Source organism: Xiphophorus maculatus, chromosome 20, assembly GCF_002775205.1.
Source record: "Xiphophorus maculatus strain JP 163 A chromosome 20, X_maculatus-5.0-male, whole genome shotgun sequence".
NCBI lineage: Eukaryota > Metazoa > Chordata > Actinopteri > Cyprinodontiformes > Poeciliidae > Xiphophorus > Xiphophorus maculatus.
The window spans coordinates 13,268,893-13,285,705 of NC_036462.1; the positions used below are offsets into that span (position 1 = coordinate 13,268,893).

Here is a 16,813-nt window from a genome sequence, read left to right on the forward strand (position 1 = left end):
ATATAACCAACATATCCACTTGAATCACTCGCAGCTTTAGAGGCTCATCACTTGCTTCGCCCCAAAGCAACATAATACTCAACAGCTCTACCTGTCAAAGCCATAAATCGTTAAAAATTCCTCAGTGGCATTAATACCTTCTCTTCATTCCAATCCTTCTTTTTAGCTTTTAAGCTCATACCCTGATCCTTTTTTAGCTTTGTTTCTACTTGTAGTGAGTTTCTATATGTTTAAAGCCCATTAGATGTGCTTCTGATCTTCCAAAAGAGGAGAAACAAACCATCCCACCACATTTGTCTGATTTAAAGAGAATCTGGGTTAAAATCTGAGGGTTAAGGTATCCAGCAGAAGCTCAGCTTTGTCAGACTGAAGCTTAATCTGCTCAGTGAGAATTTCTGCCTGGATTCACATGCCAAAATAATTTTTACGTTAACTTCATGCATCACTGGTCAGCAATTATACTCTGAGGGAGTAATGTGTGACGTTCCTAATTGCTTTTCTGTCTGATAAACAAAAGAGAAATCCATAATGAAAGAAATGGAAGACAGCAGCAACTTTGTGCTAAAATTGTTCCCACTATAATGTTAATTATAAAAATAACAACCTCGCCCCCCCAACTCTTACTTCAGACAGTCATTCTCCTTCATGACAGCATGTCCCCCTTCATTAGTGCTGTACTTATGCTTCCTCAATCAAAAATGTTGGAACCTGGCCATAGTAAATGTCACAGAACTGTACAGTGGTCCTTGGACGTGAATGAAAGTCACCTTTCAGTGGGAATGGGAAGCCCAAACCGGAGTGAGCAGAAGCTTATCAATGGGGCTTTTTATGCTCAGGATGTCTGAATATGTGTTTAAGTCTCTGCATTTCAGTAAAAATACTACTAGAGTGTTTGGCATGTATATATGCAGGATTGATGTTGAAGTAAATGATTAAGGGCTCCATAAAGCATCAGGCCAGGTCAGCTGCCGTCCCTCCAGGGAGTTGAAAAACTGCCAACGCAAATGTGAGCCGGCTTCACAAGGACAGAGAATAGTGGAGATCTGTCAGACAGACATGTGGTGAGAGCATCAGGACGAGCAAAGTGAAAAGTGGGGATATGATCCACTCCAGTCACTCCCACTCTCTCTCCCTCCCTCCTGCCACAGACCCCATCTGGGCTGAAACTCTGCCGAACTGGATCCTTAAATAGCTTCCAGAGAGCTCCTCACTCCATTTCAAGAATACCAGCAGTCGCTTATTGTGAGTTTGAAATATAATGATGATCAATAGCTGATCAGTAATCACCCATCCTTTACTCCTTCTGAAACCCTAATTTTCCAGCAGGAATCGGGATTTGTGCTGTTTGATCAACACCAGTGGATAAATGTGTCACTTTTACTTCTTAATCTGATACCCAAATTATTCCTGCTCTTTACTGAATTTCAATCTGACATAGATAATGATAAAGATGCATTGGATTCCAAAATGTAATTTCTCATCAAAATGAAAATGTTTTAAGACTGATAGAAAACTGTTTGCTTAGTTTTCCCTCTTTTTACTTGTCATGGTTGGTAGTAAAGTCTTACAACAACTAACTAAATCACAACAACATGGTTTGTATTGATTTGCCCATTCCCAAAAATTACTTGTAAGCATAATTTTCATAATGTGTTGACTGAAGTGGTAGAAATGGTTGCTTTAAAAGCTGCTGAAGTTATTCTTCTTTTGTCAACCATGGTTGTTTCCAAAAAATAAAACATGTTGTCTGTGATTATTTTTTTTTACATAAAAATGACTTCTCAGGAAAATATAATGCTGCTGAAAGGGTGTCAAAGAGAAATCCATCCAAAAAGAGCCAGAAGGGCTTCCTATGGAGGATTCAACTAATCACTCAGACTGATGCTAATACTGAGCTAACTCACAAATGGCAACAACCAGATATGGATGTTTTGCTCACACAGAGAAGTGGAGATGTTTATTTTGTTGACCTGACGTTTTGCAGAAAGTCCCTGGACTGGACTATACAGGATTTTCTCTGATGAACCCATTTGAACTGGAATGTGTTGAAAAGAACTGTCTTATGGGGGACAAAAGAAACTAACACGAGTCTTCTTGCTGATACAGCAACATTCAGGTTTGTGGGATTGCCTCTCATCACTTGTAATTTGCCTGCAAACTCAACCCATTTCTTTCACTAACTGAAGCGACTGGCTGATTAACAATGCTTCTCCACCACCTGATCACTAAGTGCCAAAGCAAAAGTGACTCACTGATCAAAAGATTGACATTTTGGGATCATAGTCAGGAAAGTACGGTACTCAAATCTTACTCCCACTGTGAACACATTACATAAACATGATGTGTTTTTCAACAAAGTCTTTAAAACGTATGACTCGTTTACTATTCAACTTCATCTTACAATAGAAAAACCAAGACAATAGTTGATGTTTTTCTACAATAGTTTGAACTGAGATAAACTTTTCACCCTAATATGGAGATTATTCTTGTCCCCAGGTTTGAATGAGACTCAGAATATTTCCCTGGATTTGTTTCAGCATCACATGGCAGAGCATGGCCGTCTCTGTGTGGCCTCTTTCTCACCATTGGTCCTTGCATCACACCCATCTGTGCACCTCCGGCCTTCTCATCAAAACTACCGGCCATCTGAGCAGCAAAGTTCTGGAGCAGGCAAAAAAAAAAAAACAGACCACAAAAGACCAATCAGTCAATAAAATATTATTTCCACAGGACTTTTCATGCAAAACAGCAAAGCAGAGTGTTTCAAAGATTATAAAAAGACACCTCTATCTATCTGTCTGTTGGTCTGGAAATAGCTTAAAATGTGTTTCCAGGGTTTAGGAGTGCACATAAAAATTAAACAGTTGCAATAAGGCAGATGAAAGGATTGTTATTAAGCATTCGTAATGGTTTATGTCTGTTAATGACCCACCTAACTTAAAGGTACGCTTTAACTTTTTCTAAATCTAATTATCTTTGTTGGCACAATCTGTTTCTTTACTGAACTGAAATTTCTTGCATCATTTTGGCCGCAGTGGGAATCAGCTTCTAAGAGATCGTGAGCCTCTCGGTACCATGTGAATCACGATGCAGACAAAGGAGAGACAGAGGGCATGTGAACTTTTTTCACAAAGACTCTTCTCACCGCTCTACTGAAAAAGCTTCTTAGGTCTATCTCAGCACATCACCCCCCCTTCAGTCTCCCCTCTGTCCTTTCTCCTGCAAAGAATGAGAGGCATTTGTCCATTCTCTCTCAGCATCCATGCCGTTGTATCTCTGCCCCCTCCCCTCTCCTGCAGTTTCACACATCTTTTGTCCTTTTTGGACTATTTTCTGCTGTTCTTTACCCCCTTTTTCTCCGAATTCTAGCCAGTCACTAGCCTGACTCTACCGTCAGACTTGAATATGTGTTGAGCTCCTTTATGTTGTAGCCAAAACATGAGATACTTACTCCACCAAGTCCAGGGGGTCCATTAGGTCCTGGAGGCCCAGGGGGTCCAGGGTTTCCAGGGGTTCCAGGTTCACCATCTCTGCCACGAGGACCAGGGCTCCCCTGAAGAAGACAGAAAGAGTTAAAATAAACCTAAAAATACTTAGAAAAGAACAAAATACAGTCAAATGTGTTCATAAAACCATTTTCTAATAAAAAATAAACTAGAAGTTTATCAAAAAATATAAGCTTTAAGAATAAATGAAATGATTAACAATGCAAATAATAGGAATAAGAAGAAATGTTTGCATAAAGAAAGTTTTATATGGTTAGCTAGTAAACATCCATATTCTCATATTTATAGTATTATGGATAGAAATTATAATATTGTCTTTATCTTCTTATGTAGGGGGAAAAGGTCTAAAAGAACAGTTTTTATGACCAAAGATTCATTCATTTTTAAGTTTCTGTGCCAATCTCTGAGCTCAGGAGCAATTCATATTTTCATAGCCACTGGCAGAAAGTAAAACAACAGGGACAGTATTAGTTAGCTACCATTGACAGAAGCCCACAGCTCAGCTTATCATGAAGTAATCTGACTCCAACAATGATGAATACAGAGTGAAATATGCCATTCAGACTGAACAAAACAAAACATTTCTGGTTTAGACATCCATTTAAAGCACTTTCATTACAAGTTGTGTTGCATGCTTGTGATTTCTCAGGCCAACCCTGCATACCTCTGTGCATGTAGTGACAAATCACCTAGCAAGCTAATCCAAAACAAAAAATGTACTGAATATCTAAAAAGGCTGCAGACCTTCTGCTCGCCAAAATTAAATCTAGCTCATGTTTAGATCTGCATAAACAAGATAACTACATGACATAAACTACACGCCTGCAGCCTACTATCACATCCGCCTTGTTACATTAATGAGGCGATCAAAGCAGATGCAGATTTCCCACACCAAGCGACTGGGAGGCCGCCGAGAGAAGCCAACGTTTACATTATGAGTCTCCCAACAGTCTTGCATCTGTTAAACAACCCAGACCACAGGGCCTAATGGAAACGACACATGACTAGTTAGAGTGTAGTGCTCAGTGAAAGGCTACTATTATCTGCAAGCTATAACATATACACACATACACACACACGCACACCCTCCAGGAGCCACAGCTATCAAATTCAATCAGACATACTGTACTCATTAACAGAGCAGGAAAGGAGTATAGTTTTTTTTAAGTTTCTGGGAGATTTTCTTATTTTAATGTATAAGAAACCAACTTTCTCTCCTTTTTCTCCTCTTGGTCCTCGGGGTCCTTGCTCTCCTGGTGGGCCCTGGATGAACATGATGGAAGTAAATGAGGTTAGGATTTATTTCCATACAGGTGAAAGAAGCAGCTGCTGAATTTAAACTTTGATGGTGTTATAGAGAGGAAACTTGAACTAAATTGTTATTTCAATCTCAGGGTTGCCAGATGTTTTTTTGAAATTCAAAACTTTTCAATATTTTGTTAAATTTTCCACCTATTTTGACAGACGATTCTAAAAACTAAATTTTTTATATTCACTCCAAATATTTCTTCAGTGGTCAAGCTTTAAATACGTAAACCTCAAACTTAAATGTGTCAAGTAAGTAAATAAGATAGGAAAGAACACTTTTCTGTTTTTTCCTAACGAGTTTCTTGTTCTGAAACTCCCAGAGTTCACCTGGAGTGACATCTGTCCATGAAACATATGCAGGTGCGCGCATGCACTTACTGATAGAAAAGAACATACAAAAAAAGTAGTTTTATTGGAAACATTGTGTTCTAAGTGAGTGTAAGATATTAAAATCAACACATTTCAGGAATTTTAGATATTTAATTAGGAGGGAGTACAGCCCTGCTGATCTAGACTTTGATAAATTACTAAAACAAATGCTATATATTTCTAGACTCTACATGACTGAATCAAAAGCCTGTTATTTTTAAGCAATAAAATGGAGGAAAGTTAGATACCATGGGGCCGGATGGTCCTCTTGGTCCTACAACCTATATTAGAAAAAAAAAAATCATTAAACAAATATATATTTCATATAAATAACAACTTTAATTTAACTGGTTCTGCAGAAGGTTTGCACTTACTGGATATATTCTCTTTCAAGAACCAAGCAAAAACATTATCTTTCCCCAATCAAAAGTAGACTAGCTAATTGCTTATTTCTTCAGGCAAAGCGTAAGGAGAAACATACAGTAAACAATGGCCTTTTATTTCCTGCTATGAACTGAGGCATAAAACACTTCCAGGTGCATCAGCAGCAGTGAGGACTTTACTCTCTCGTCTGGTAGGAACTTGAATGTACTTAAGGCAGTGTTGGACTTGAATACACAAACTGTCCTCTTCTTGTCTCGTCTGTTTTTTTGGGCTTTTTTTTACAAGCTACTTTACAACTTACTGTTAAATTACTACCACAGTTTTGAAAGTCACACCCAGTAAGCTAATTTAAAGCTTAAAGTTAATTTAAGGGTAGTTGGGTATCTGCATTTCATTCTAATATGTTTCCAGTGGTTGGTTTTACACCCATTTCTTTTAGGATTAAACGCTTGAGGAAGATAAACATACTAATCAAAATAAAAGGACCAACTTAGGCTCTTCCTGACTACAACTGATATTATGTTCGTTGAGGCTTAATGTGCTGATTCATACTCTTTTTGAGTATATATGTATATATATATATATATATGTATATATATATATATATATATATATATATATATATATATATATATATATATATCATATTCAATTGTTATAAAAAATTGATCAAATATGACTTTAAAAAATGTGAATTAATAATTTAACATCTGAAAATTGGGCCTCTGTCTCTTTAAAAACTTGTGCTCTTTCTGAAACTCCGCCTGCAGGATGTCATCACAACATTGCTCCTCTATTAAAAATTCATGGTTTTTACTAGTGTTGCACTGAGAAGTAGCTTGTTTAATGATTTCAGCTGATGCACAGTTCCACCCAGGAGTTTACTAATTACTGCTGGCTAGTCTGAAGGAGCGGGGGCGGAGTGCTCTGTGAGGAAGGAGCTTGGAAGCTCGGAAACTGCAGCTCCAAGGGGGAGTTGCGTCTCAAAGGCGGTGCTCAGTCCACCCAGGCGTTTTACACATGCATGAAAGAATCAAGGCAACACTCCAGGTATTTTTGGATGAAGGAATAATATTATAGAATGATGTAAAACTCAAAAATAGATTTTACTACCCCTATAAACAATTACATATTATATATAGTATATTCACTTAAACTATATGTATCTTTTTTCCTACACTACCAGTGTTTTATGTAAGAACTGCATCTTCTAAAGTCAGCTTTTCCAAATCAAAAGTTAAAATTGTAATATTGTGCGATATCAACTTACATCTGTAATGTCTCCGGGTTCACCCTTCTGACCCTGATGAAAGAAAAGTATAGCAGAAACACAATGATTTTTGTGGCTTAAATACTATGTGTGACCATATTTTGAAGAGAAATCTGAATTCTTTTCATTAAGAGTGTTAAATAAGACACTATGTTTGCTGTTGAGAATATAAGTGTGGCACAGTGTGTACAGGAAATACCTATTACTCATCTGGCAACACTAATTTACATCAAACACATATCTAAATCCTTAAACGACTAGTTCTTCCTGCCTATCAATCAGGGAAAAACAGAGGCTCGACTTCACAGACACAGTCATGATCCGAAACACAGTTATTTTGTGTCTCACCTTGGCTCCTGTTCCTCCTGTTAGGTGTTCACCCAAGTTTGAGATGGAAATAGATCACAGTTAGTGAACAGATCGTACCATAAACCCATAAGATCAAAACAGCATTCCACAGCAGAATAAAGGAGTACATGGATCAAACACAGAAACTATTCGAAAGACCACCACCAAATCATAGTGTTTACACAAAAAAGCCCATTAGGAGAGAACAAGTGTTGATTGTCTCACCATCTCACAAAAGCCTAAAGTTAAAGCAAAACAGGTGCATTTAATGGAAGCAGCAGAAACAAGCTTCTGCAGAGCACATGTTTCAACAAGAAGGGCTTAAATTTGTAGCATTTTACTTAAGGATTTTAGTATTTTACTGCAAATTTTTTGCAATAGTTAGTTACACCAAAGCTTAAAATGTGCTTTGTTTTAAATAAGACTGGTTATGTTTTCATATTCAGTAAAATTATTTTTGACCAAATTTCAAATCTGATATGGGGCAGTCCCATCGTCAGTCCAGTTATGCAACCTTTTACTCCTTTTAGAAGAAATTTTCCATATGATTGCTACAAATAATCATTCAATTTTGGTAACCAGCCTTATTTCTATTTATGCTGATGATGAATTAATCTTTGTTACAAAAGCAACTATTTTTGCCTTTAAATGTGTAATGTTTTTCTAGTATCTAAACCCACAAGCATGCATTGCAAACAGTGACACCTCTGGTTTCACTGATGCTCCTCAGCCGATTTTATTTACATTTCCAAAGCTGGCCATTGGTGTTGGGACACTGAGGCCTTTGTTTATCAGGAAGCCATGGCACTTTAGAGGCGAGCGGTCTGAATGGCCTCCTTCATATACTCTTTACTCTCAGTAGAGAGTTGGGCTATTTTCTTGCCATCAGATCTGCAGAAATCCACAGAGAGGATATAGAGCAGAAATGTGAGGCCGTGGCCGCTTCACTGAGGTATTTCCTTAATCACTACCACATGTTTTCATGATACTCAGGGTAGGAGCGTATTTAAACAAGATGAGGCCAAGGTGCACCAGCTATGGAAAAACAACGGCCAGATTAAGCTTTTCACTGAAACCGTGTCTGGGTGTCACTGCTTTTTCTCATCATCTGTTTGCCTTGGGGACAGAAAAGTGCATTCAAATTTACTATAACACCAAATATTCCAGGTGTTCTTTTATTCTCATCCCTCCAAAACAAACAGCATGATCCCGTACAGTAATTTATTTATGAGAGATGTAAGATAAATAAATTACAACCAAAAGGTGGTGGCTGGTCAGCAGGGCAGATGGGGCAACACTCTCCAAATGGGATTTCAGGTTTGGGGCAGTCTCTTAGCTCCTCGCAGACAATGTCATCACACAGAACCGTTCCCGTGTCACACACACAGATGCGACAAGGCTCTGGTTTCCATATGTCCTTGTCGTTATAAAGTTGTCCTTCGTGTCTACAGGCAGAAGCATCCTCCTCTGTGTTTGAGATCCCAGTCAAGGGGCACAAAGAGGAGGGTGCAGGTAGGAGGGAAGAAGGAGATTAACCCATAATAACAGCTGGCATTAAGTGAAAAATCACAAAATATTATGTTTCTTTCTACAATCACTCCTCTACAGTGATAATTAAAGTCCTTAAGGAGATAGTTCAATGCAAAAATACTTTGTATTATTAATTTAAACACGTAATTGACTGAAGTGGTATATGGTAAATTTATCTCATTAACTGAATCAGCAAACATACCCTGAAATATATGCATGTTAACCATCAGAGAATTAATATTGATTCCTTTTCATCAAGAAAATTTGAATACAGCATTGATATAAAGATTTGAACTCTCAGCTGATGAGTCATCAAATCTCCAAAATTGCAATTAGTTGTTTTGTATTCAAGTTTATATAGTGCAATTTGAGATTTAAAGTCAACATGAGGTATCAATCAAATATTATAACATGCTTAATGAAGAACATATGCCTGCTGTTATTTTTTTTAAAAAGAAGCAAATTTTCAATGATTATTACCATATTTTTTGGATTATAAGCTGCTACTTTTTTCCGACGTTTTGAACCATGCGACTTGTATCCTGGTGAGGATTATATATGTACGTTTCCAGTTTTTAAAAAAAAACTTTGTGGCTGCGGCTTATAGTGAGGTGCGCTCTATAGTCCGGAAAACACGGTAGCAGCACTCCTAAACGTTTAAATTATCAAATGTGGCATATTTCAAGATTCTCTTTTCTGTTGTCTAAAAGTTCCATCCATCCATAATTAACTTATATTTAAACCTTAAGAATGTGCCAATATGGACTAAGAACTCTGGAAGTTGAGCCTATGAAAGTATGGAGAAAAATTTTGTAATATTTGTATTTTTTTTACATTTACTCTGTATTAAGGCAGAAATTAATTAATCTCAGTTTCTAACTTGATCAATAAATTTGAAGAATGGCTGTTCCATCTCCAGTCTTATATAATTGAGAAATTCCTTTTTACCAATTCTTTGTTGGGTCATTAAGGGAATGCATGCAACCTTTACAGCAGCCACAAGGTGGCGGTGTAAAACCACAGACTTCAATTTAGCCTGAGCAATAGTTGCAGGAAACCTCCAATAAATAACGTGAGTAGCACTAGTAGCTGAAGGCTTAACAAGCTAAAAATAGAGCTAGTCTACATTGTGGGAAACACCCACATTAACTGCATAAGAGAACGACTCTGAATACAGGAAAAGAAAAAGTTTGCTTTTAGACCACAACCTGCCAAGGAGAACACAGAGGAATATGATGAATGTTTTAACAAGCAGTTACTGCACATGATACAAATCTGATTAAATAAAGTAAATCTGAACAGGCACATTTTCCAGAATGGTAGAGACTGGCAGGAACACCTGCTGAGAGAAATGATCTGACTGGAGTCAATGAACTTGTGCAGACGGGTTAGAGGCAACAAACGCAGCAAAAGATAGGCCTAAAGGTATGAACTGGTAAGAGAGGATAAGAGGTGAAGGAACAAGAACAGTAGCTGTATTTACCTTTTAGCAATGCTTAAGTCTAGCTAACCTAACAGACCACAGCAGCAATGAATGGGGTCTTTCTGGAAAGGGGACCCAGTGGACAATTGACCAACTATTGGCTTGTATAAACATGGGGAGCATTTCAACCCCCATACGCAGGCCGTGGCTGCGTCAGATGCCAGTTCAAACACATTAGAGGGAAGAAAATGGCGGCTTTCATGTGCATTCCTTGAGGTTTTGATGTTTAATTTTACAGGGGCAGATACTATCAAAGCCTGCACCTGCCCTTCCATTGGCTCACATATGAATGATTATCCTGATATGGGATACATTAATACCAGTCCTCCTCCATATACTTGAAAGTTGAAATTTTAAGGGTTTCTTATTATGGAATATAAATAGAAAAGAATTGGATCCCGAGGGTAATTTTTATGGGACTAAAATGAACACTTGCAATAGAAAACCAGGTGTTTTCTAGTGTCATAAAAGTTTCATCTTTTTAAAAGTTTAATGTAACTTTTTGACTTTTATGCATTTGACATTCATGACTGAAACATCAAAATATGACCTCTTTACTATTTCTTCTAGAAAGATTTCTCCTCCAGCGAGAGAAGAAAGCTTGCATTATATCAAGACTCTTATTTCCCTGAGAGGGTAATTTGACACTTCAAATGACTTTGGCACAGCTACCTTCTTTCTTTTCTCCCCTTTCCTCTGAGAAAATACACCTTTTATTTGCTTTAAAGATTCAGACCTTTTTTTCTACTTGTGCAGAAAAAAATAATTTACTTCTCAGAATTCAGGCCTGATGTGCCTGTCTTATATTTTTTCCAGTCAGCACTATTCCCTTCTGGCCCAATCTCTCTCTTTCTCTCTGTCGCTCTCTCTCACAACTTAATCTTTCAAATGGAAGAACTAAAATCACAAAAAATGGTATTCCTGCCCTGTTGTGGCCTCTAACATCTCTTGTGAGTGCTAAAATTAAACAATGATGCAGGTAAATTCCACTTCACCTTTATCTAAATTGGGAAATATTAGGAATTATTTAATAATGAAAAATGATATTGCTCTAATTTCAGAAAGGTCAACAAGTTCACAATTCTATAAGTGTTTTTAAGAGTATTTTTAGTGACACTACCACCTTTTTGCCTCAACATGCCAGGATTCGCCTGAATGCCCTCTGACAGCGATGGAATGTGAACATATTTTACCAAAGGCCCTTGAGCCTGACCACTTTTCAGTTTTTTTTTTCTGCCCCTTTCCCCCTCTTTATTAAGTGAATCTGCAGTTTTAAAGGATAGTCTGTCAAGGCCCCTAAAGCACCCGCAGGTGTCAGGCAGTTCAACTTCCAGAAAGAACAGCCAGGGTGATAGGAAAAAGCTTCAGGGTTACAAGGAAGTCCAATGTGTCACTCATATTTATTATTCTGTCTTAAAACTAAAGGCAACTAATGCAACTTTTATCAGGTAGAATAACAGCATGAACTTAGAAAGAGCATCCAAAGAGGCAAGATTTGCAAAGAGTTGCAAAGATCTCCATCAGCCTTTTGAGCAAGCACCTGTGGATTTTATAGGCAAAAAATATTCTGTATCATCTTTGCACTTTAAACCCTACAACCTTCTAATTTATTTTTGCTCAGTAAAAATGTGATATTTCCCTTGCGTGAATGTGCAATGACCACATCAAATCACCATAAAAGCAAATTATTTCATAATCTTGCATCAAAGAAAAACTTCACTTGAACATTATGACAAAAGTTATACATTTTAGTCACTTACGGTCATCTTCCAGTTGACATCTCACAACGGCTAATAGACAAACTTGGGATGCTACAAGAAGCAGTACAGTCCTGGAATCCATAAAGCTCAACATGTCTAAATATTAGACATGCAGCGGGGAGAGAGAAGGGTGCGAAGGCTTCTCTCAGTAATTTTTAGTGTGTTATGTCCCAGTTACAAAAAACGGACCATTCGACTTTTACCCTTCCCGGATGATAATCGATGAGGGGGGGAATCCAGCGGCAGGACCCGGACCTGCAGCACAAACTCAGCACCGACCGCTCCAGGCCAGACGCTGTAGTTTTATGTCCCCGTTGTCTTCAATGAATCTTCGTATATTCCAAAATACCAGACCGGCCCCCTTTAACCCCCCGTCAGGCTGAAATTTGACTCCCCCTTATTTTTCCCTCCCAGTCGGTCTCCCAGTTTCCATTATCCCACTTATAGACCACTCATTTCCTCACGTGTGGACAGGAGCCCGAAAAAGACGCAAACTTTTTTTGTACTCTTTTCCTGTTTGAATCCAGTCTCACCTTCACCTTACTCATCGGGAGAATGCTAGCGTGGTTTGGTTCCTGTAAATTGCGGCACTTCTTTGGCATTTAGTGATACAGGTGCCTAGCCTGACTAGTAAGTAAAGTTTTGCACATGAAGCTTACTGTAAACCTTTGAGCTTTGACGTTTGACCCACCACACTTTATTGGAGCCAGGAGCAGCTGGTGTCTCCTGAGAATGCAGTGAGGCTGATGCTGAGGGTCCCAAGGAGAATGGAGGTTATCACCTGAAACGCTTTCTAACTCAGTGAGCTTGATAATTGATTTACAAGAGATTTGTACCAAATTCGTAAAAAGTTAAACTGAGCCATTTTATTTCAGTTTTGAACAATAAACCACCCAATATGTTTACTGGATGGTTTATTGGCAAAATAAATCATATCTTGCCTTTTTTATGAACTGACTTGAATTTGCAAAACTTGTAATTTTGTGTATTTCTAGTCATGTTTTGGCAGATTGTTGAGCACAAACGTTTCATCTCAGGCTGTAAGTCTTGTGGGAGGAATAATATAGCTGTTTTACTTTTGAGATCTTGTGGTTGGATCTCAAACCCTTTGTAGCACTGGGATTGAAGGCAAAATGTCACTAAACTGACAATTACCTATTCATAGGGCAGAGGCAGAAAAAGACGAGTAGTGTTTTGGTTTAGCATTGTTGTAGACTGACTAGTTAAACTGTAGATGTTATTTTACAATTTTACGGTTTGAACAGGCGAGATGTTGTTACATGTGTAACAAAATAACATAATGATAATGATGAAATGCTTATGCCACAAATGGTACACAAGATAAAAAACAGCACCAGCATTCAGATAAAAACAAAATATTGGTCAACATAATACTTGCAAATGTTGTTTTACTGTCCCTGTTACCACTGTTTAGTTGGTTTTGGATGAAAAACTTTTAATTCAACGAGTAGTTAAGCTTACAAGCTTCTTCCACTGTAATTTTGTAGATCATAAGTTAAAAAGTTTGGCAACTCTTACTTTAATGGATTTTTTGTAGAGATGTTGGCTGTGTTCGTTCCTAGGTGCCAGTTTTTTATGTCACTTGTCTAATCTTGTTTGCTTTATACTTTTAAAATATTGCTTTGACAGTTTATATAGACAAGAGTAGCCAAAATGCCTTTTTCTTGTGGCATTTTCCAGATTTATGAAGATCGACACACTTCTGCTTTGGCTGGAATCGCAAGGGTTCCAAAGGCAATATATTTATGTACGGTAACAGGAACATAAATGGCAAATCACTAATTACAAGTTCTTAGGTGCTCTGATCAATTTTCAGCATAATTAGTTAAAAAAGTTTATTTTGCAGAAACTGCATAAGGATTTTATTAAAAACTATTATTTTATAACTAGAGATTTATTTCGCACGTAGAATAAATGTACTTCAATTAAAATTTTAATTAAAAAAATACACTACCGCAACACAAGATAATGTTTTAAAAATAATTGTACACATTTTTACAGGAATTGATTTTGGTAATCGGGAGCTCTGTTTGTTAAACTATATTTTGACATTTTGAAGAGTCTATGCTAACAGATGTGTATGCTTCAAAGTGATGCATTAAGGGCACATATTTTTCAGAGTGGATAAGAAAAGAAAACACATGGCATGAGGGATATTGTGAGTGAGCACCAGAGCCAGAGACAGGGGATCCTTTGCTTGGAAGGGAAAAAACCCCCACCAAAATAAAACATTAAAAAACAATTCTAAGCTGGTCTGAGGAGACAGAAAAACATGAGGATAGAGAAGATCTGCAGCTGTTTAGGAATGAAGTCTGTCTGGAAAGACAATCAAAAGTTTGGGTAAAAGAAACGCAGAGAAAAGGGAGCCAGACAGAGAAGGGAGGTGCAGAATTTTTAAAAATGTGTGAGAGAGTAAGAGGTAAGGTGGGTGGGAAAGCTGGAATGCAGAAGGAAGGGAGGGAAAAGACAACTGAAAAAGGGGAGAAGGTGGGATACCAAGGATGAGATCCGCAGGCACAGAGAGTTTTAACTAAAGCCATGTGAGACTGCTGCAGAAATAACAAAAGCCATGACATCACCAGCTGGGTTGGCACTGAAAGACGACCTTTAGGCACAATAACATTACTTCCAATAGCCTGGTTCTTTCCACAAGGGCACATCCAGAACTAACTCTCTGCCTTGTTATATTATAACTTTCAAATATAAGGCTAATATGGATTTAATTATATTTTATAATAAAATATAAAATGTCTTTTAACAATTTAGAGTTAAGCATCAGGTTTTTATTTTAGGCAACAAGTTAATGAAAACAATAAATATTTAAGTAAAAAGGAGTAAAAGGCTCTCCAGCAGCTTAACCTGGGACAAAAACACTCAGTAGATTTTTTATTTATTTTTTTGTTTTGGTTGCATTTTGAAGATATGTAGTGACCAAATAAATAGAGCAGAGAATCACAAGATATAAACAAGCTGGTATATTTTTCTCCACCAGTTTTTAATTAAGGCCAATAAATCTGCAGTCTTGTCACATAAACTTGAGTGTTTATGAATGGGACTTGAAAAGGGGCTGGGAACTTGTAGACAAATGTGTTTCCACCCTGACCAAATAAATGGTATCAGCAAAACGCAGTGTGGTCTATTGATTTCTAACATCACTGTGAAAATAATTAACTAAAAATGTTAAGCATGTTTTCAAAGCTTACTTGTTTATTTCACGTGCAATTGGTATTTTTCTGTTTAAAAAAAGCATGATACTAAAATCTGACTCTAGTTGCGCACTTTTACTTAAATGTTTTAGTAATATCCTGCTCCTCTTGTCTTAAATGTCTGCTTTTTATTGCAAAAGCAACACTATATAATACATCTACACCTTGGGAGCCGTGGGATCTCTGTACCACATTTTCTCATTCTTGTTTGTTTGCTTTAATTTGTTTGTTTTAATGGATCGCTCAGGTCATGATTCAGACTCAGAGACAGTCCTCTGTCTGTCTGAGAGCTCATTTGTCAACAACACAGAACACCCATGTTTACAGAGGCCACTGTCTGTCTCACACAAATCCATCTCCATTTGAATTAGCAGCAGCTGACATCAAAGTGTGAACAGAGCTTAAGGAGATATTTCAGCTGTTTTGAAATGGAGCTGGAATGGAGTGCTTATAAGTTCCCTGTATCTTACCTGCAGTACCACAAAATATTTGATGAAAATCAGAAAACGGGGAAGTAAATTTATATGATCCAAAAAATAAAAATTTATCTCATTATGATCATCTGCCATGATAAATTATGGGTGTGTTCTCCATTTTTACACTTAGATGTAAAACATTGTTCAGCTTAATACAATTTATGGTGTGTTGTTGATTTTTGCTTCTATTTCCTGTTATTGCAGTATTTTTTTGTTAGCAGCACTTTTCTGTTTCATTTGTTTTTTTGTTTTTCATATATGTTTTCAGCCTCGTGTCGACGTCTCCTGTTTGCTGCTCATTTTGCCATTTGCTGCGCATTTACACCTGAAGGCCGCCATAAGTTTTGGTTTTAAATCTCCATACCAAAGTAACAAAGGCTCATTGAAGGTTTGTTTGAATGACAATTTTTGAAGTTACATGTGTTTTAAGACTAAAACTGGGAAATGATTATCCTCACTTTAAAAATAGCAGAAGGCTTTAAATTAAACTATTATGCATATTGATTTTGAAAGACATTAGAATATGAGCTCTTTTCTCAAATCTTCATTGTGGTAAGATCATATAAGTTTTTCTTATATCGATGAAAACTCAACATTATGTAAGGTAGCTCAGCTGGCCAGGGTGCGGTGCTAATAACGCTGAGGTCATGGTCATAAATTAAACCATTATGCATATTGATTTTAAAAAACATTAGAATTTCACTGCTTTTGTTAATGTCATGGGTTCAATCCCCATACTGGCCAATTAAAATTTAAACTCTTCAGAAAATCAACACTTAATTTACTTTTCTTCCTGTTGATAATTTTTCTTTGCTGCACAAACTGTTTATTCAAGAGTTGATGTTTTACAGTAAGTTACTGACCTCTTAAAAACTTTTAACAGAATCTTCCATGCATCCATTAATCCCTCTGTATTTTGCCTATATCTGCTTTTTCATGTAGGGGGTGGTGTACAATCCTCTTTTTGAAGCCTTGCTCAAGCACGTAATTGGTACTTCAAACATTTTTAGCTCAGATGTTACCCCTACAACCCACACTTATTGGATATTTTTTCTTTTTGGATCTGAAGGATCTCTAATGATCTGAAAACCTGTTAGCTTGACTCTTTCATTAAAACTGACTGCTTCAAGAAAGATACTGAGTAGTCATAAG

The 16,813-nt window shown here is 37.2% G+C and overlaps 1 protein-coding gene across 2 annotated transcripts in view; it reads right to left on the reverse strand.

Annotated features, from left to right (window-relative positions):
* LOC102234162 (collagen alpha-1(II) chain) overlaps positions 1–12,266 on the reverse strand; it is a 51,922-nt gene extending 39,656 nt beyond the window's left edge. The window contains exons 1-8 of one of the 2 annotated variants that reach the window (XM_023324907.1): positions 11,959–12,266; positions 8,443–8,652; positions 7,186–7,202; positions 6,838–6,870; positions 5,432–5,464; positions 4,716–4,769; positions 3,452–3,553; positions 2,584–2,661 (exon numbers count right to left, since the gene is read on the reverse strand). In XM_023324907.1, coding sequence (XP_023180675.1) covers positions 2,584–2,661; positions 3,452–3,553; positions 4,716–4,769; positions 5,432–5,464; positions 6,838–6,870; positions 7,186–7,202; positions 8,443–8,652; positions 11,959–12,052 — 621 coding nt within the window. In that variant the 5' untranslated portion in view covers positions 12,053–12,266. The remainder of the gene's footprint in view (positions 1–2,583; positions 2,662–3,451; positions 3,554–4,715; positions 4,770–5,431; positions 5,465–6,837; positions 6,871–7,185; positions 7,203–8,442; positions 8,653–11,958) is intronic. The other variant, XM_023324908.1, reaches the window with a different exon arrangement.
* Between the last annotated feature and the right edge of the window lie 4,547 nt (positions 12,267–16,813).